Source organism: Manduca sexta, chromosome 10 (genome assembly GCF_014839805.1).
Source record: "Manduca sexta isolate Smith_Timp_Sample1 chromosome 10, JHU_Msex_v1.0, whole genome shotgun sequence".
NCBI lineage: Eukaryota > Metazoa > Arthropoda > Insecta > Lepidoptera > Sphingidae > Manduca > Manduca sexta.
In genome coordinates this window covers 3,776,126-3,798,756 of record NC_051124.1, presented here as the reverse complement: position 1 = coordinate 3,798,756, position 22,631 = coordinate 3,776,126, and the positions used below count along the sequence as shown (strand labels likewise).

At 35.5% G+C, this 22,631-nt stretch overlaps 1 protein-coding gene across 2 annotated transcripts in view; it reads right to left on the bottom strand.

Annotated features, from left to right (window-relative positions):
• The window catches only part of LOC115444385 (protein jim lovell), a 38,041-nt gene that overhangs the window by 6,220 nt on the left and 9,190 nt on the right, over positions 1–22,631 (bottom strand). Inside the window, exons 2-3 of one of the 2 annotated variants that reach the window (XM_030170148.2) lie at positions 21,888–21,956; positions 1,005–1,133 (exon numbers count right to left, since the gene is read on the bottom strand). In XM_030170148.2, the coding sequence (XP_030026008.2) occupies positions 1,005–1,133; positions 21,888–21,956 (198 nt within the window). The remainder of the gene's footprint in view (positions 1–1,004; positions 1,134–21,887; positions 21,957–22,631) is intronic. The other variant, XM_030170149.2, reaches the window with a different exon arrangement.

The window sequence follows — 22,631 nt, the reverse complement described above, 5'->3', positions numbered from 1 at the left end:
TGGCTAATAGACTAGTGGCAGTTTTTTCAGCCTCCTAAAACTGGCTTTAATATTCAAGAGAACGAATGTTCGTATTTGAGATTTCGAAACACAAAACGTGTTCCGATTTACCCGATTTAATGGAATTATGCCTGATATGGTTGCAGGATGTCTCCATTATCTACCCTTATGGAGGGACGTATACGCTTTGTGTACTCGCAATACGATTGTGGGGAACCACCTCTATCTATCCATTCTTCGGGACATATGGGCATTTTATGTTTAGGTAATTATTTAATTAAGTATACAAAATTTAAAATATCATCTCTCCTTCGTTGACAGTAGACCCGTTCTATGGGCATGAGATTGGACATCTAAAGCAAGAATTGACATTCATTGCCCCAGTGACAAGAGCATTGCAATACGCAGGGCTTAGCAATTCAAAGTTTAGTGTTTACCACCAGGAGAGCGTTTTGGTGGTTTCATCACTCATACGTATAAAAGAAAAATAACTTCGATCTTTATTTAAGGATGCCAAGTACAAATCTCACACATATAAAGTGAGGATTTTGAGTAATAGTAAAATGGTTAGTCAATAAAAAAATATGTTTTATTTTATGCAGGGTCGATAACGTAAACCCCTTTGACCTGATGGTAAGTGGATTAAGGTCCAAATAACGCCTGATGAGATGGTTACTCCTTACCAGTCGACATATTTAAGTCGGCCTGTTTAAAATGAAAAAAAAAAAAAACTATTTGGTCCCTAAAATGTTACACATTATTTTTTAGATTCCGTCAATATTAACTACTACTGGTTCGAAAAGCAGTTCTCACCAGTTGAACGGGCAGGAAACGCTGATGCTGCTCTGGTTTTGTAACGATACAAGCTGATCCCGAAACGCGACACTTACATACAGCACTATGGCGAGTTTTACACCTTGTGTACGGTGATCGCTCAGGCGAATCAAACCCTACCACCAAAAATAATGGAATTTGCACCTAATTTCTTGAATGTGTGAACTTACATTTCTTTTTAACATTGGTGAATAGCTGAGCGTCGAGCGGCGGCGCGCGGTGTTCCACGTCCATCAGCGGATACATCTTGTGCTCCATGCCCGGCGGGAACAGCCCCAGCGGCGAGTCAATGCCGAACACTGCAACAAACACACACTTAGAACATGTTTACATGGTGAAGAATGCATTAGGATTCTTTACAACGGCGTTTTAGCTAAACACCTATGTGAAGGTCCAGGGTAAAACTCTATATAAAATTTTCAAAGTTAAAAATATCGTATGTTTCTTCAAGGTTTTGGTTTTTCAAATTTTATCGAAAGCTTATAACTGGGTTAAAAAAAAAATGGGATTTTGTCGATAATTGCTTTAAAACGATTTTTGATAACGCATTAGGCAATATAAATTAATAAATATGATGGAGAAAGTATAAATAATTGTTTAAAAATAAAGTATAAAAAAGTTTGAAACAACAAAATAAGTATTAGTTAAAGTATACTTTTCACAAACTCTGCGTCGTTTAATATATCATTTAGGCCCTAAATCCCCTGAATTATAAGGGATGTGAATGTGGAATGAAAGCATCATACTAACTTTAACCTCGTTATGGTAAGAATTTTTAAAATTCTTTTGCCATGTTCACCTGTAATATGCAGAATACTTGCGACCCGAGTAGACTTTTAGAGCGTTATAATGTACAATCAGCGAGTCTACATAAATGTAAAAAGGCGGACTTAATGAATAACCGATTTTGTTTTTTGACAGAGACTTTGTCGTTTAATATTATAAAAATAAGTATCGATATACAATACCGCCAAAATCTTTACACAACTACCTTCGCAAAACGGTGATATATTTTTTTGCGTCTTCTCCATAATTCCTTTGTTTGTTTTGTTTGCTCGAATGTTTTATTTGAAGCTAATTTCACAAGTGCAAATTAACTTAACAGTTATGCTTATAATATTTGAATATGATAAAATATACATTTATTGTGGCTTGTTGGTAAATATAGACAAAACCGCGATGTCTACCGATACTCACGCGCACGAAACTTTCCCTTAGTAAATAAATAAACCAATGCTAATTTATTATTTTAAACAAAACGCGTTCAGTGAAATTGAAAATTCGCAACCGCGCGAAATTGAAAGCAATAGAGAAATTATTTAAACAATAGATTTATTTTGTTATAACTAGATTATCTTATGAAATTGTTTCGGAAGAAAGTTGTTTTAACAGCTTCTGTGGCTTAGCGGGTGTTGAACATCAAGAAAGTCGAGGGTTCGATTAAGACATTTTACTAGATAAGTGTCAGGAAACGGCCGATTTCAATAAATGAACGCAATCTTAATCTTCTTTACGATTCCGAGAATGACCAATCAATTGAATAATTATATTTTAATATATCTGCAAGATTTAAATATCCTGGCATGGGTTAAATTATTAGGTGAATGTCTCCAAATTATATTGTGTTTAATTTGCTTGAAGTCATTTTTAGATTCAATTAAGTACATGTTGAGTTTCCTAACTTGGACTTACATTATAGCTATAAGTTATAATATTTAAGTTATTGTAATCGTAGGGTTAAGTGTACTGGAATACCTAATAAATAAATCAAAACAAGTCATTATTAAAATGTCAAAAAATCTTCGGTCTGATTGGTATATACCAAAATATTTTCGTGATGGATAAAGAAGCGATTATTAAAAACGGTGGTAAGAGGCCTTCTGAATAAAAGCCATTGTAATATTTATTTCTGCCAAAGAAAAGTTATGGTTTAGTTTGAAAGAAATTGTAGTACTGGTAGGTCCCTCATATGTGAGAGTCCGCCTGGGTAGGTAAAAAAACATTACCAACAGGTCGCCGGCCGGTGGGACAACGTAGGTACCGCTGGAGGGATATGGTAACCTGCGCCAACTTCAAGTCTGCAACTGGAGAGCGCTGGCACTGGATAGGGACAGCTCGACGACTCTAGGTTTTAAGGCTAAGATCCATTTACAGACATTGAGCCGGCGGAATTAGTAAGGTATACATGATATCTAATGTCAGGAGCGCAGTGCTGTGTAATTCAAAATTCGGCTGGTATGATGGTTGACCATATTGTTGATCACCGCGTGAGCAGCTTGCTTTGTACAGCATGATTAATAAGAAGTTTTGCAGCGAGAAGCATATCTTGTATTGTGAATATGTTTTGTATTTATAATTTATGGAAATTGGAAACTTTAATTTTGAAAAATAACCGTTAAATATTCAACAGATGTATATTATATTTATTTGAACCGGTGATGGTCAAATTAATGCTGTATTTTAATTATTTTTATCTGGTGTAATTATTTTTTAATATAATTTTCCTAGGTGAATGGTTAAAATACTATATTGATAGTCATGCGTATTAAAGATAAAATGTTCAAGTTTTATCTTATTTTACTTCATCGAAAATGAATAGTGCTTCTACTCGACGCTAGATGGCGCTAGTAGCACGTGACTCTAACGACGAAAGCTTGTTTTCATTGTTTGAATTATAGACATTTCTTATGCTATAAAGAAACCAATTAAAAATAGAATGTGATAAACGAAATAACCGTAACAAAAACAATATTATGTCTAAACTACACGTAAATTTGATTATAGTATTTAATAATACTGAATTTTTACGTACAAAAACTGCATAAATTATGACTATAAAATAACGCAGATGTAAACAGTATCAGGTGTCGTCGCCCGCTGAATGCGACAAATCGATATTGGTTCGTGTTGCTTTATTGCGGGCTCACCTCTCCGGAGAAAACGCACGTAGGTGGCTTCGAGCCGCGGATTATCTGTCTTGTGACGTTCTGACACCCGGTACTTGTTCCCGACACCGCACAATCGTGCGCTACATTTAATATTTGCATTCCAATTTCAATTTATTTGCGATAAATTAATTAAATAATATTCCTGTGCATTTTTATTCTTTATTTATGAACGAATTAAATAATTGCTATTCAATTAATATATTTATGAATTGTGTTTATATGAGGACAATGTATTATTGACGATTCTTCGACTCAAATCATGACGTAGGAGGAAAACGTGAAATACGAATTGAAGCATTGTTTAATAATGTTTATTGTTTAGTTATTGGGTTTGATCAGACGTTTGAAGCTAAGCGCGTTTGGAGCCGGTTTCGCGAGACTTTTCGGACATACCTGCGGCGTGGGTGTTTGCTAATATTCAATATTTAGATGAGAAAGGTTGTTAAATCAGCTATATACAATCTATCATAAATTAGTTTTTAGTTATAATGCAAATAATCACTTTGACCATCGTGTGATGCGTTGTTTCTATTAACTCAATTAAATAATTACATTCTACAGTAGTAATTTACGTATTTAGTTCATAATTCCGTCAGCAAAAAATAATTCCTATTTTTTCGTAGTGCCGATACGGCGGTCTAGTTCTATTAAAACCATCGGTATCATTGAAAGCCAATATACATACTAATGGTAGAAAACTTAATGTACTAGTTATTAGGACTTAGTGGGTATAAATTCCTCAGAACTAGTACAATATTAAGTCAATCAATGTGCATGTACGCAATAGAACGGATACGACTTAAATGTATGAAGCCGTTGTATTTTTAGATCTGGCTAATCTGCGCTTCTTATTAGACAAACTGCCACTAAACACACTTAACGATACATGTGTGCACTCAGAAATAACCGGAGTCTAGATTTTATTGCTGCTGACTGGCTAGGACGGATTTAGGAGCGAGAGCAGGGAAATGGGACACGTTTCGTTTTAGCAAGTTTCTTTAGTAATGTGGTTGCTGATTTGTATGAGAGTTAGTTATTAGGCCTTTTTTTATATTTTATTCGATGTAACGCGAATTTTCGATACACGTCATTATAGTCTTTAATTGTAGTGATATTATCCTCGAATACAATACATCCAATACAAATCCAAACGTGTCAATTTTCTTTACACGTGCAGCTTCCGTCTTCGAAATGCCGAAAACCCGGTTAAGAAATCGTCACATAATTTTGAATTGAATCCAAACGTCTATTAAGCGGAAAATATCTTCGTCACGACATCATTCATACAAGTGAAATGGATTTTGCAAATACTTTGACGATTGTATTTAAAACATACAATGCGGACTTTCGCTTTCCAAAATGGCGACGCAATATATGAAATTAAATTTTAATCTATGTAAAAAATACGTGAATGTTATTTGTGTGACGTGATATAGTTTTTAATATGAATAGTTCTTTGAATTGTAAAACTATTATTTCGATGCTGTCACTGTTTTTATTGTTATTTTGAACGGAACAATAACGACAGTATTGTACAGAAATATAGCAAATAACCTTTTAATAAATAGTATAGTAGTATTTCAATAATATTAAGTCATAAGCATATTATTAGGTTTGGTATGAAATGGCCAGTTGTTTGTTCCACAACTTGGACCTAACTATCTAAAAGTATTTAAGATGTTATTTGGCACAATTTTTATACCTTTAGCGAACCTAATCTCCCTAATATTATAAATGCGAAAGTTTGTATAAGTGTTTGGATGTTTGTTAGAAGTAAACACAAAAACGGTTGCAATAGATTTGGAGGAAATTTCGCACACGGGTACTCCACGTTACTGCTTAATATATAGGCTACTTTTTTCTTAGATAAATTGTTCCCATAGGTAATAACGGAGCTTTAATCAGATTTTTTATATAGATGGCGCATTTGTCTTGCAGGTGGAACGATGTCTTGAGACTTTTGTAGGCGGAAAGGCTTTTCACGCGGGCGAAACACCTAATAATATAGTGCAGTCCATCCAGATTCATGCATTATCCAATTTGTATCAATACCTTAGCGTCAGTGTCGCCCTGTACACGGTAACTGTGTGAAATGCATTGCTGGTGGTAGGGTATATTTTACTTAAGGTGTTAAACCCGCCATAGTGGCCCACGTTAGTGTCGCGTTCTGGGATCAGCGTGTGTATATGCAGTTCCAACAAGCCGGCATAGTTTTATCGACTGCCGAGGATCATCTCTCGTCAGTCGACATTTTATAGGACTCCACTCCAATTACCACCAGGTGCAGTGGTGTCACGGCTGCCAGAATTCAAGACACTGAGCTTCTTTTGAGTAGAACGGACCGTCTACAGTAAAAATAAAAAAATATTTCAATTGTAAAATGTAGTAGATATCGTAACTTTGACTTTTCGGACGATCAACACCTCAGTCCCTCCATGTCCGAGAAGGCTGTACAGTCTTCGAAACGTCGGGAGAATATTATATTATAAAAAACCGCGATAAAATCTGTTTTTTTTTTCAATTACATACCACTGTTTAGCATCACTCTACCTACTAATGCAGGGCTTGTATATTGTCACCCAAGATCCTGCCAACTCCGCCCCTGTTATTGGAATACTTATCGAACCGTTAATTCGTGTCACTCGTTAAGGCACCAGTTACTGGCCGGTCACTTGTTATTTTGCATAATTACCGCCAATCAATAAGCCCACATACTATCGATACATCGCTCTCGATTCCGCGCGTCCAGGGTTGCCAGAGGTATCGGGAAAATGCTATTGTTGGGGAAAGTTGAGAGACAAAATTACCTATACAGCCTAAAGGATATTTTCATAATTTAGACTTCAAGCGTAGCTGCTTTTAGACATTTTATTCGGTTTTAGAGTTTTATATATTTTTTAGGAAATTAGAGGTATTATTTCGGTTCTGGTAACCCTGGTTATAAGGAGGAAGCAATCCGCCTCAGTATATCATACGTATAATTACGTTTGTTAATTATAGTAAAGCTGATTCGTGTTACTTTCCCAACATGGGACCCTGTGTAGGTGAATGTATGAGAAAGAGCTAGTCCTATGATGTAACCTATTACCTCTAGTTACTAAGTCTGTAATGAGTAGGTAATGCTAACTGCAGTTTTTTTAAACTACCTACTAAGAATCCGAATGAATTTTTTTTAAACATTGTGTCAGCCTTATCACAAATTATTAATAGAAAATATCGAATATTTACTATTTTACTTTCTTTTATTCGATTGCAACAACCGTTTTGTGGAATCTATTTTGTATGAAGTTAAAATTCAGCGAAAGAGCTTTTTGTTTAAAAGCAAAAATCATAGATGGCGTTACTTATCTATAAAAGTGAAATCATTCTATTAAACTTACATAATCTTGAAGTTTATGCTAATATTTATTTGGTTTAACAGTATGAACTGCATACAAATAAGTCATAAAATATTAATTACACTGATTAATTCATTGCCAACACGCTATGTAGATGTATTCATTTAATCACCGAAAGGTTGTTATATTCATGTTTTAATAATATATGTAATCGTGTTCAGTTATTGTTAATAAATAACATTTATTTATTTATCCGACATTAACTGATCAATTAACAAAAAATGAGTACGAGTAAGTATCCCTTAAGGCTGTTACTCTTTTGTTTCGGACTATGTGGATGTATCATTATTTTTTGTTTGTCTTTTATAAAAAATATGAATTATGTATTATAAGGTGGAATTTTAGGCTGAGAACTTGTAGTTAACTAAAGTTATTCAGTAACTTAGATTGGGTCAAAATCGGAAATTACTTTAAATACATTTCTATGACATTTTTTTTGAAAAGCGAAATTATCGAAAAATAATTATGTACTATTCGATTTGAGATAAATACCAGCACGAAAAACACTACAAAATAATAACAGTTTTGTCTAGCTTTGTTTATTGTGTATCTCCGCCGAAGAATCTATGATCAGAATTTTAGGCTTACAATCACATAGGTATAGTAGCGGATTTCGCCCTCCCTCAACTACTGGGAATCACAAGAAAACTTACTTTGTAAATTGTGACTAATTAAGCATCTTTATTTGTATTTGGTAAAAAAATCACATAGGTATGCTGGAAATTTAAAATACTCACTAATAAATTTATAAATACATAGTTTTTCTACTACCACATGCCGGAAACGACTTCGAATTACGCTATTTTCACTTGGAAGTCGTGACTGTTTTTTCATAATTGAATAAAACTTGTATATATCATTACATCACGTCTGTAGCTGAACCTTGCGGTCAATTAGTATTGCTTGACGCTTTCTAACTCGGACCCCTTCAGATCGCTCGAGCATAAACAAAGATTTATGAAACCGGCAATACGTTATGCTATTTTTGTTTGGCAGAATTCAGCGATGGATCGATGGATTTTAGACGCTCGCATAGGACTGGCTTGTATTCTACCTACTCATTATGTTCTAGATTTTTCAATATGATGAAATATAATTGTTTTAGTGGTGAATGCTGTGTTCACATTAGTAGCACATATATCAGATGCTGTGCCTTATAGCTTAATGAAAAAAAAATAAAAAATAAATAGGTGGAAGTAGTAACTAGTGATGAGAGATGGTCTCTCTCGCCAGTCGACACAATTATGCCTGTTAAGTGCGGATGTAAAGGTTAATCCCGAATCGTGAGTTGCGACACATATGAGCCATTCGTATGGTGCGATACTCCTTGAATTTTCGGAGTACTGCTTCATCATTCAAAATTATTATAGTCACCTTACAATTATCAACTGTTAATTATTTTTATTAGTATTCTTAACTTGGCGATACATGGCTTGTTTTTTTATATTTGTAAACCACAATATGCAATATGGCGTATTACATAACACAATCAATAAATTACAAGTTCAATTCATTAGTTTCCCCGTATGGCTCACTAATAACGTTAAACAATACAACAATCACTGAAGTCAGTCAGCAAACACTCGTGAAAGTGTTAATTGCAACGATTAAACAAAATTGGCCCACTAAAGTTATCAACAAAGTTTACGATCGATGCGCGTCCGGCCGCCCCATATGCATGTGTCGAAATCGAAAGCGAAACTTTGTTCGCAACTCGCCTCAACCCTTCCGCGTGTGCCCGTGTACCCCGAGCTCGTGTACACAACTTGTCAGACTCACCCCGTTCATTCAGACAAAAGTTTGCGCCCCCCGCACCCCGCGGGGTCACGCACATGTGTTGTGGCGCGCGCCGTTCACATGCGTCACACGTTACACGGCCGCGGGAAACGGCTCGTCCGCGACCCGAGTCCCGTATCCTGTACCTGCGCCTCTCCTCGGTCGGGTTACATTCGCATATCGCCACGTGACATGTTGTTTACGATCCGGGAAGGGCGGCCGTGCGCGGGCGAGCGGAGGCGCGGAGGGAGCGCCGTGACGCGGCGCGTGTGGGAGTTCTCGTTGTCTGTGGTCAGGCCGCGCCGCGTGCCCGCCGTTTATTTTGCAACGAGATTTACAACTATAACTGTAAATTAACTTTATCGAGCGGAGCCGAAACTAGGTCGTATGGAATCAGCATTAATTATCGCTTTAATCTAATACCGATGTCGGCTGTACGTACAATAGATCACATGATAGATAGCCGCTCACGCCAAGGACACGAGAGCGATGGCGGCGCGGACGGCGGACGACAGCGAGGGCGACTCGCGAGCCGACCGCGCTCGGACCGGCTCGGCTGTCGCGCGCCGACGCCGCACACCGAGCCGCCGCAACTGGGTTAATCTATTGTTTCACTGAAATATACGTTATCATCGATGTGGGGAACAATTAAAGAAAGAAGTCTAGGTCGGGCTCGTGATGGGTAACGTCTATCCTTGCATTGTTCGCCGCGATCGCGTGTACATGAGTCCCCATTACATAAATAATATGGGGAGTAAATACCGGAGAATAGCTGCTAGAGACAAGTCAATATTTATAAGGCAGGTAAACCTTGAGCGCTTGATTATCGCCGATAGACAATAGCCTCTTACTCGGAATCGTGTTTTATGTAATGGCTTGTGTCATCGTCAAAATTGGTGCTATCGCTCGAGCCCATGTGTGAATCGCATCACAAAGACCGTTGCCAAATTAGAGAAGTCACAGGCACACACGCTCACACGCTCACACGGCCCCTGGGAGCATTGCTACAAATGAATTACTGGTACTAACGTGATAATTTCGTAAGCTCGCGTCCAATTTCGCTCTTGGCTATTTGAAATGTATTTGCGCTGGCTCATAACATGGCGAGTCCCGTGTGAAGCGGTGGGAGGCCCCACTTTCTATTGTTTCCGAACGAACTACCAAAATGACTGGCCTATTGTGCGCCGTACAAAATAGCGAAGATGACTATTTAATACTAGACATCTCATTTTTTGATGCTCAGTTTATTGGGATCACGAATGACGACGTACTCAGAATGCGTCACTGTCCAAATTGCCCATTGTCGACGAAAAAAAAAAATAATAATCTGCAGCTAATAAAGTACGCATCGTAATTGAAATTCGAATTAAATTTTGACCATAGATGTGATAAACATCCATTAGTTCGTAGGTTCCATAATCAATCTGCTAACGTTTTTTATATATTTACGTTCCGTTCTACGTTTTTTTTGCACGTCTTTAACGAATTCTGTCGACGTAATGTGTTTACAATCTATACTTGTCTACTGAGTATGTTGGCATATCATAATAAATGAATCAGTCAATCAAGATCAGGCCTATATCTCTAGAGGGGTTGGCAGAAGTGTAACGACAGTCCGCCAAAGATTATTTAACGATCTGATAAGGGGCCTGAGGCATGTCTAGGCATAATTAGATGTAAATTCCCACCTCTAATGTGTATTTTTTTTTATCAAAAAACAAAATTGAATTTGGAGCTGTTTCTTAAACCACGCTGGTTTCTCAGAAAAGTACATAGTCACTCCATTCTTGCGAACGCAAAAATTAATATAATATTTCACAATAAACAAATCAACAAACGTCTATACACGTTTTGACAAATCACGTTGTTCGAAACGCAAACAATTTAAGAACTGGACACTTGTTTTTATTGGTAAGAGGTCTGAAATCAATAGGTGTTACGATACCAATGACTCAATCTATTTTCCTGCCTAACCGTTCACTTAGCACACGTTAGTGGCGTGCCCGGTCAGTGAGCGTGACGTATGATGACGTATGTTAAGTTTGATTGCAATTACCGTATAAAATAATAAGCGCCTGTTACACACGTTTTACGTCGTTGCAGTCCACTGCTGGACATAGGTCTCTCCCAAGATATTCCACATAGGCCGGTCTACAGCTTTATGCATCCAGTCGGTGCCAGACAACCTGGATAAGCTGGTTGGGGTGGGTAGAATAGACGGTAAAGACCTAGAGGCCGAACACCAATGGTCTGACACCATCAGAGAGGTCATGGGAATCCCAGTCGCGGATGCTCTGCGGCAGGCACGAGACAGGGTGGAGTGGAAGCAGCTCGTCAGCTACCAACAAGGCTTATCAAAGCGGGTACGACCTTCAGTCATGAAGAAAACGACAAAGAAGAAGACACGTCTGAAAATCATTAAATAAGGCGACTAAATATACAAGTTTTTGCTCCAAAAAGGTCATTAAATGAGTGTTATCTAAATTAGCTGTCTAATACGGTAACTGCCAAACATTTACTTGAACATTGTTAATCTGAAATCGAAAGGCAAAAGCACGGCCGTGGTGTGTTACTCTATACTAAAATAAGCTGGAATTAACAAAAAAATAATCTAAAAGAAACTAATTATAGCACACAGAACACGTCCCATTAACAATGTGTGTTGCATCACGAATCGGCTACCGAAAATTAACTTTCGACAACAACAATCGATTTGTTATTAATTTTTCCGTGTTATAATTAATATTTTCACAATTTATATAACGCGTTCATTTTTTGTCGGATTTTACGGGGAAAGGCGGTCTATTAGTCGAATGTTTAGGGTTCCTCTGGCTATTAAGGGTTTTCTATAATTTTAAAATTTACGTAGATAATTCGAAGAGCGGCGATAGCCTAAATGAACTGCTCTAAACAGCAATAAAAAGAAAATAAATGTAATTTTTCCTTTTTCTGTGTATCATCTACTGTAGTTTATTACTGATTCTGAAAAGAGCAACACAAGAGTTTCTTGTCCGTTCTTCTCAAGTGAGAACTGCTTTCCGAACTGGTAGTAGAGTTAATATTGACGGAATCTAAATAATGTATAACATTTTACAGGTTCAAATAAATTATATTATTTCATTTCATTTGGTCTTCATCCGCATATACATTCATTTGATTTTGAACATTTTACAGGAAGGTTTTTGTTTATTTTGGAACCAATTTACAAAATAATATTTTATATTCTAATTTCCACTAATATTTCAAATGCATATGAAGATATTTCGATATAGGTTTACGCATACCCCCTAGGACAGAATAAACTATTTTTGAAATTTAAGAGCCAACATCTTTGGAACCCGGTAAGACCAGGCGCAAGCTTTTCTGCCTACCCTTCGTACGTAAATAATATATATTATTTCCCATTCTCGTACCTTCCAGTTTTTTAGCCAGTGCAATCTATTCAAACCACAAACGTTTTATCAGCCACACGATTACATACTGAACGGAAGCGAAAGATTGACTCCCGACCACCGCAAATATAATATGTGAAGATATTTCCATTTGGATTGGTCACGTAATGTATGATATTACTGTACGAGGCAATTAAATGTGTACCGATCGGGTATTGTGGTGGTGTTGATTGAGGTTTTGGGTCTGGCTGTAAGTGGAGTTAACTGGTGCGCACACGCATTAGCGGATGACGACTTTCATAATGAGTAGTTAAAACTCGGACGATTAAATGGTTAATTCCGAGCAACTATTTATTTACAAATTCAAGATTATTTTAGACCTGAGGTTTGAGCTCTAAATCTTATGGATCCTATCCAATTGGAACAGAATGAGAATCCCGTAATGACTTTTTGGAGAAACGAAAAGTCTGAGATGCGTGACATTCTCAATTTGAACTATCGTCGTATAAAAAATAAAACATATTTTGACTTTAGAACAGACAGTTACTTAATGTAGTTTGAAGTTTCTCAAATCGATTGTACATACGAGAACAATATAATCGATTCTTATCAAAACTCATCTCAGTCCATTACTATGACATAAAAGAGGTCGAATTGCTAACAGCCAGTTCATTATTCACGAATTTTTATTTGAAAAAAGAACATGCAAATACTTATTTTATTTTAAACAAACACGAATTATGTAAACGAAAATGAAAGCGACATGTAATTATAAATTAAGTGGCTTTTGTTATATGTAATACATTTGTATTGTGTACGTTAACGTTTCTGTACAAAGAATGCATTATTCAACGTGTTTACATCTATTCCGTATAAAGATGTAATCTAAACTTTACTGATATTGGAAGGCGAAAAAACTTTTGATTGAATCCAAAATGGCTGTTACGTGGCGCTTGCGACGTTTTGGAGATAGGATTGTGAGGCGATTTTTGGAAATATTTTTTTGCTTTCCAATTACTTTTTTAATTCGACATTTGCAGTAAAGTGAGAAATTCCCAGCAACGAAAAGTTGCTTTTTGGTTAAATTTTGCTGCTGAAACCTCGTTGATTTTGTAATCAATCTACATTCATCGTATATCCGAACTTTCTAGCAAGGTTTCAATATACTATGATCTATTATAATACCATGACACATGCGCAAAATCAGAACAGCACATCGGCAACCCTACGAGCTATTGTGCGCCATAACTCATGTGTGAGTCACGCATGCGCGATAAATAATTTGTAATTACATTACTGTGAATACAACGAATGACATTAAACATTTCCAAGTAAAATATTTAATGATGTTCATAACAAAATGACATTAATTAGAGCAGTTTCACATTTGTGGAATATGTTATTAACACATGTTTGTTGCAATTAATGTTTTTATTATTGGGCGGGAAATAGACTTGCACGTATAAACAAGCGATGGTTGGCTGTCTGAATGTTTTATAGGAATTGATTTGTGTCCCAAGGCCGCGGGCTCGATCTCGCCAAACCCAAAAACGTCAAGGATTGTTTTAAAAATATTGTATGTATAATAAAGTACAAAACAGAAATAAGCATACGATTTTATTCAAATTGGAAATCCAATGAAGAAATCAAATGTGATTTTACAGTATCGAAAGATTTAACTACAGAACAGGAAACGAATGATTCGCCTTAACCGCTATCAGGATTATTACAAAAAGCCTAATGCCTTATGTGGTCACCGCAAGGTACTTAAAGACCCCAAAACCAAAACACCGCGGGCGCTTTGTATCGCGTAAAGTTTGTAATCGCTGCCCTCGGATTTCGATTTCCTCCTGAACTTTTTGTGGATGTTAAAAAAGTGAGGTAAGTTTGTTAACTTGATCAAGTTTAAGGCTGGTTTTGGAGTAACGTTGGCGAATGTAAAACGTGCTGTTTAATCGGATTTTGAAGGAATTCGTTTGTGATTTGGTTTTTATTGTAGATTAATAGGTTCTTATGACATGGAGTGGATATGTAGAGCATTTAATCGTAAACATAATTAATTTAAGATTTTCGTGAAATATATTTCTATATCCGTAGCGAGTATTGTAAGCTATTTCAATTGTATTCAATTTGTTTGAAACTTCACTTGGCCCAGATAGAGAACCCATTGCTGAGCCAGATGTATCGGCTCCCATTCAACACTGGCCATTTAAGATTTCAAATCAAAACTCTTTGAATTCATTCAGCGGATGGATGTTTTATTGGCTGGTTAACAACGCATTCGCACGAAATGAGGATTGTAATCTGCACCGACATGTTGTATGAGATGTTTTTGCTAAGATCGTTCATTTCTTAGAATTATTTGGCATAGCGCCACTCGGTCTCACCCATAAAAAAGCGTGGTACATGATTTCATGTGTCGAGCGCACTTTTTGGTCGCGTTCGTTTTCGTGGGCAACGATTTTAATTGCTTTCTAAACTTCATTCGTCGCTCGATTCCCATGACGGTCGCTGTGAAATTGACTAGCACACGTAGATGCATGACATGTAGTTTTTTCGTTACAGTTTTTTTTATCTGTTTATCGAGAGAGATCTGGCTGTATGCGCCGCGACCGCGGTCATTGTGCCGCGCGGTGAGAGGCTCGCGCCCGCGTCCCTCCGCGCCCGCAGTTTCCGAACGCTCGTCTTATTTCGGTTCCCATTCAGCGAACGCTCATTCAAATTTCGAATTTAACGGACTAAATCAATTACGGATGTGTGACGACTGCATATTGCTACCGGTAATGGATGCGGCGCGCGGCGGCGAGCTCGCGGCCGCGGTGAAAGGTCGCGCGAGTCATTTAGGGTTGAATAGATTATGGAATATTAATTATAACTGCCGGCGCGCACAGCGGGTAGATACGATCATGCATGCGCATCAATCTTGCTCCGAATTGTAAGTCGGCACCTCTTTATCGGAGGAAAAAAACGCGCGATGGCTTTTTCTCATGGCACGTACAATGGACGACTCGGTTGTTATTAAATTCGTATAAAATTAAATGTAATGTGTGATTCTGGTTCCGGTTGTGTGATGGGAACCCGGAATAACTGTAACGTGGTTTTCACTGACAAACCTGCATTTTGGCGCTATGTTAAAGTACATGTAATTTTAAACTATTAAAGTGATTTATATCTTTAGTAGTCGCTTTGTTTTTAGACATTATTTAGTACGGTTTGTTTATTTACATCTAGATTATGTTACCTGTCTATCAATCAACAGCTAATTGTTATGATTAAGATGTTAAATGGATAATTGTAGACAATTTTTGAACAACTAATAAACTTTAGTTTCGTTCTTTTTTTGGTTTATTGTCTTGCAAATTAATGTAGTCATAAGAAGTTTTTGATTACGATAAGGATCTCTATTAAGTTGGAATTTTCATTTGGTTTCTTTTTTATTTTTATTTACCCTGGTTATTAAACTGGAATCGATTGTAAATCTTACTCCTAATAATATTATAAATACATAAGTATGTGAGGATGGATGTATGGACGTATGTATGTTTGTTCCTCTTTCACGTAAAAACTACTGAACGGATTTGGATGAAACTTTACAGTAATATTGTTTATATATTAGAATAACACATAGGCTACAATTGATAATAATTTTGTGTAATTTGCTCATAATATAACAATACATATCAAGTTAGTCGAAAAAAATATATCTCGGAAAACTTCTTCACGCGGGCGAAGCCGCGAGCAAAAGCTAGTTCATTATATATCGGATAGAATAACGAACTTCAGAGACGTTGTGTCTTTTGATTGATGCCAGACATATTTGTTGGATATAAATCGATCAGGATTAACCCTCAAGCAGGATTTTCACCATGCATATTGCTAAGGCATTAAGTACTTTCAGCTGCAGATATACAGTGCAAAACACAACGTCTCCGACTATGACGTCAATCTTATTCTATAGTAAACATTTTAGTTTTGTCCCCTTTATATTAGACAGTACTGTATTTAGATATCACATACAATACTTAGTTTCGTAAAAAACAGGAGTCTTATTGTTTTTTTTTATGCCTTAGGTGCCTACATTTGCTAAGAAAATGACACAGCAGTATTTGGGACGTGGAAGTATGTCATGTTAGTCATAGCCAAAAAAATATGCGTACAATGCGAGAATCTCCCGTTTTAGGCTGTCAAACCGGTCTAAAATTTAGTTCTTTATATCGCATTCGATGTTTCTATTTATAGTTTATGGATATTTTTGAATTTGGAATGTACAAATAAATTACTGTCGAGGAAGTTCTGGATATTATTAAGTACATTTTAAAAAGAAATCTACATCTAAATTTACGTCAATTCGCTGGTTCATAATTCGTGATGAATGACATGCAAAATTCCAAATTATACCTTGCCGTAATCGGAAAAGACAAAGAAGGTATGCTGAGGGAATGCTCCTGCGCAACGGTCGCGAGTCCCACACGATTAAATCTCAGTACAAACTACAAGTTAATCACAGAACGAAATCGAAAATCAATTACCAACAGCAACCGCATTACGTAAACAAATAGGGAAGTGAATTTCGCACATAAACCATAAGATTTCGATTCGAACAAACGATTTTATTGATAGCGGTGCGTGCTCGTAAAATGTGTAATATACGGCGCGGACAGTGAGGAGGTCCGCTGCGCGCATTTTCATCCAATTAACCACGAGTATTTGTCAGTGTTTGTGAGTAACGATGCACTGTTCATGCGGTCATGCGCGTGAGTTGAGCCAAACTAGGAATTGTGGCGTTCAAACTTTATTCCCTAACCGTTTAATAAATAATTAAATAAACAAAACTGTGATGCCTCATCCATTAATTCCAACATCTAGTTAATGACGTTCGATTTTTGATATACGTAATTTGTGTTTTTTTTTTTAATAAAGTTGGTAGTTATTTTGGAGCTGCCATGATTTTTTTTCTACTAATTAATGAATTTTCATGAATATACAGTTAAAATTAAATTGAAACATATTATTCTACCAACATAAGGAAGTTGCTTTAAAAAGTACAAATGTACTGAAAGAACAGTTAAAGCATAAGGGCCTTGGAATTAGTCACAACTGTGTTTCATATGTTCTTGTTAAGAGCATGGAAATATTCCTTATCATACCAAATAAAATGCATGGATTTAAGATAGGGTTTGATTATTGTTAATCCACAACAAGATTGTACAACCATAGATAAAGAAAAACCAAGTGGAAGGAAACATGTTTTCATTATGTCGTTCATTTGCTAGTAAAATATATTTTTTTGTGAAGTTTCAAATATCAATAATTTATAATAATGTTTATATTAAACTGTTGACTAGCACTTTTTAGCCTTACATTTCACATTATACTATATTTCGCTCTTAATAGAATTTTCAATATCTAAAGACGAGATTTCTCGAATAAAAAGAACAAATATTCGAAAATCAAAATACCTAATGAATAAAAAATAAAGCAAGAAACAAAATATTTGTCCCGCGTTCGAAATTTAAAATATCGTAAAAATAAAATTATATCGTTCAGTAACCAATTTCAAAATGTTTGAGAACAAACGATACACATACGTGTTACCAAACAAAGACTTACAGGGCAATAACTTATTATAATTTATATCTTATTTTTGCATCTACACGACATACGTTATGAGATCGTAAATAAAGCCTAGATTTACGTAATTAACTGCCCCAGATGAAAAGCATTATTCCTTGTTTATTTACATAATTTTATTTCATAGTTTTTGCTCACGGCTTGGAATAACAAAAATAGATTAACACTTATTTAAAAATAAAAGTGGTTCGAGATAAATGATTTCTAAATTATTGGTAAGCTATAAAAATGAGACGTACAAAAACCTCTTTTTAAGCCTGAACATTAATTACAAGTTTTATAAATACAAATATTTAGTTTCAGCCATTTTATTAAAATATTTTTTAAGACCGCTTGCCCGATCTCGGGACCTAATAGAATAGTTTTTTTTTATTTTATTCTGGTCAAAATAAGGTTATATTTTAATGTGTTTTTAATAGCAGTTTCGACTTTAAGGCATTATTTTTAGCGATAAATGAAGCCGTACGACTAGCCAGTGTATTAACTAGACAATATGAGACTATATCTAATGTTGCAGGGTGACGTGCGCACTGCGCAGTACTATTCTAAGATTTGAATACTGTAGGTTTGAGTAGGATTATTTCTGTTTATAGCCATAGTCGCTACTATCGTACAACTCGCTCGTCTCGCCATTCAGTTCCAAAAAATATACCTACTCAATTTCTAGTAGTATTTTTTTTTCGTTTTTATATATATACAATATACAAATTTTCGACTTGAGCGAGATAGTACTAGATCCGTAGTCAGGTAAAGTTGAGGTTCATATCACACTGTTGGATTGCAAGCGACTTCACAGCGAGGAGAAGGCGCTGCGTTCACGACTAGAGTAATTATACCTTTAAGTGGTGTTGACTTGGCTACAGATGAGATACTCCGGCGTTAGACATTAAAAAAAAATCTCACCTCATGGAATTATGACAATTTAGCGGGAATTGCAATTAAATTCAAACGGTAATTACTATTTACAAAACATGGAAAATACGCATAAAAAATCGTAATTACGTAAACACAATTTCATATTAAACGGGAACGCATATTTTCCTTAATACTTAGAATATTAAAATACGTATGTAATTTATCTTAAAGGAAAATGACGTTGAAACCAATGAAGTCACAGCGCACGTCATTATTACTGTTGCGGTTGTACAGCGCCCTTCAGATATAAGACCTATCATGTCCCTATCTAGGAAAACACCGTGAGTCACTAGAGATTCCCAACTTATTATGACATTAATTAATTATACAAGTCATCCTCCTTTGTTGTTGGGCTTCGGATAAACTGTCAGTATGAAAACCGCGTTACGACAATAGGTGTGAATCTAGGCAGCCATGATTCGATCGTTGAAGGATACAGCGCCCAGTAAGACTACACTAACTTAACATCAGATCTTTTTTTTTATTTTATTGCTTTCAATGACGAGACGAGCTTGCCGTTCGCCTGATGGTAAGCGATACGACCGCCCATAACCAGAAGAAACATCATCCAACACTAATTACAAATTATTGTTTGTTATTCCACTGCGCTCGCCATCCTGAGACATGAGATGTTAAGTCTTATTATGTCCAGTAACACTGGCTACAAAAAACACATTTAGAGTAGTCATTTTGTCGTGCTAAGTTAAAAAAATAAATAAAACCAGCCAGCATTTTGCTTTAAATCAGAGTTAATTTTCAAATTAAGAATCTATTGTCAAGAGAACAGTAGGCGTACGAAATTTAAATGTAATTAATTAATTCCGCGATACACGTGACAACCGATGTGTATTTAATGATTTAGTTTCGCAAATCGCCACGATAAGTATCTCATGAAATGCGATATAAAAAATATATCAAAGAAAAGAAACGTTTGAAAGTGAGGGGGTACGAAATTGGTTTTAACATCATTCTGTTGAGATTATATCAGTAATCATACGTCCGTGAACTTCCTACATTTGTTAATCAAGAATGAAAACTGTTATTTGACGCCATTTATTGCTTCGTATTGTGTCAATTCGATGCATTATTCGGCGTAATTGAATCGTCCGTTTTGCAATTGTGTTTCCACCAGCATATAGTATATTAAATTTTGCCATCTATTCTTTTGTGCAAACTTTTACCCGTTTTTTGTATAACCAATTTTCGGATTGTGTCCCAAGATTAATCTTGATTATAATGGCCGGTTATCTCATCAGATTTGAAATCGTTGCGTTTTCGGAACTTGTACATTAATTTATTACGGGCCTACGTTAGTTAATTAGGTTAGGTTGTAATTTAACTGCGATATTGTCGATTAATTAATCATTATGAATGGTATATAAGTGAATGCATTTTGTATGACCATCGATAATTAACAACTTCAATAAGTGTTGTACGAATTCATTTTTAAAGGAATATAGTAGACCTTCAGTAACTCTTAAGCTATTTTATTTTTTATTGTTATAGTCAATACTATAAAGGAGTTCTACTGCAATAGACCGTATAATAAACACAGGAACGGAAAGACTAACATTCTATTGAACCAGTTAATAGTTATGCCATAGACAGGTAATATAACTGTGGGAACATCCTACTCGGAACTATGGACTGGATTGCCCTCATATTCAGTTTTATAGTCATAAGTTATGCATTAAACCAACGATAATATAGATCGCATACGTATAAAAATCTCGAAAGATAATGGCACAATAAATTAAAAAGAAATATAAACTGAATTCCAATTTTAAATTCTGACAAATAAAAAAATTCGAATTGTATTCCAATTTCAAATCGACAATAATGCTATAACTCAAAAATCAACGATTTCAAAACGGTTGTAAGCAATAAACCTCATAACGTAGTATACTGTGTAAGTCTGAACGCACCGAGTCGTTAAACCAGTGACACCGACCATTAATTTAGCTATTTTAATCACAACGTCGAGCTGTTCGGATTTAAAACGAAATTATTTTGATGCCGTTTTGTCTGGCTGCGCTATTTGCTATTTGTAAGTTATTTTGGAACTAGTGTGGCCAGTTTATTATAATTTTTTCAACTCCGCGTTTTTATTTAATTTTGATCTTAATTTTTATGGAGACTCGGCGAAATTCGTAGCACGGCATCATAAAATGCAGTTCATTGTTACTCCTGACAGCCTAGATATGGAATGTCGAACTTGGGAATAGTCTCATGCTAGTCATTTATCATTTTCCCTTCGTGGATCTAGCCTTAGTATGAGTAGTTTATTTTTTCATTCTAAACCATTACTATGTAGGTATATAGGTTTCGTATTTCTATATTCTTACTTTTACTTGCTAATTCATCCATAAAATTGCATGCAATTCTAGATTCAGAGTAATCAATCGAAATTTGATTCTAATCATTTCATTTATACTTCTATCTCGCTATATGTGGACTGCTAACTTATATTACACAACAAATTAATTGATACATAAAGTTTTAATGTCATAGTTAGTTTTAATAGAAGTTTACGCAAACACATTAACTGTTCTCATACAACTATTTTATGCATCTTAGCTTGTATTTACTTTCCTTGTTTAATTGAAATCTAATCTATTTGCTCTACGATTTATGGGGTAGTTTTGATTAAACTATATTTTACTATTTTAAAATCAGTGTCAATCATTTTTCATTTATCGCATTTAACTGCACTTAAATAGTTTCCCGCTTATTCATAAATTAAGTGGATATTTAAATCTGTCATTCTAAAATTAAATGAAGTATGATTACTAATGACAGAAAATTAAGTAAAAATGCTGGCCATAAATATCTAAGTAACTATATTTACGTTTTTTTCTAATTATTTAAAATGTTGTTCTTTTCCAGCTTGTACCTTCTTTTTTCAAATCTGCATTCTTTATGAGCAATTTAAAAATCATGTATGGACAATCGTTAAAAATAGTATGAAAATAAGTGAATTAAAAACTGCTTACACATTCCGATATTGTGATTAACTTCAGAAAAGTCCTCACTGTGGTGTGAAGTCTTCGTGCCGAAGATACCTAAAAAGAGAACAGAACTAATAGAATTATTATTCAGTGTCCGGTTTAGTATAAACATTGATAAAGCATGGCTAAAGGGTGGTTTTACGACAGATGACCCTTCGGCATTCTAAAAACATAAATTCCGAAATTTTATATGTTTGAGTAAGAAAAGGATGTATTCTCTATGTTTAAATTAAAATGTAGGTGGTTTGATTATACACGAATTCAAAAAGTGGCCATTAATTTCACTTCGATTCCATAATTGTCGATTGAGATGTCGAGTTCACAGAAGACGTGTTTGTATAAAAAAAATAAGTTTGAGGCTACGATTGTTCTAGCTACATTTTGGGAACTATTTCTAATGTATATAAATATGTACATAGTAACATAAACGATATGTACATTTTAATATTACTCGATAAGTAAACAACTATAGCAAAACACCCTGACCCAAAAAAAATATTAATTACGCATCACAAGATTTTTTCTCGAAGCGGGAACTGCAGTTCCACAATAAATTCTGCAAAAACTTTGTTCGATACATGCTTTTATAAATAAACAAAACAATTACTGCAATTATCTAATGTAAGATCCACAGTATAAAGTAAACAATACATGATACGACACATGTGTTATTGGCACGTGCGTGGCGTGTCCGTGGCGTAGCGGTGGCGCGGGAAACTCATACACAAT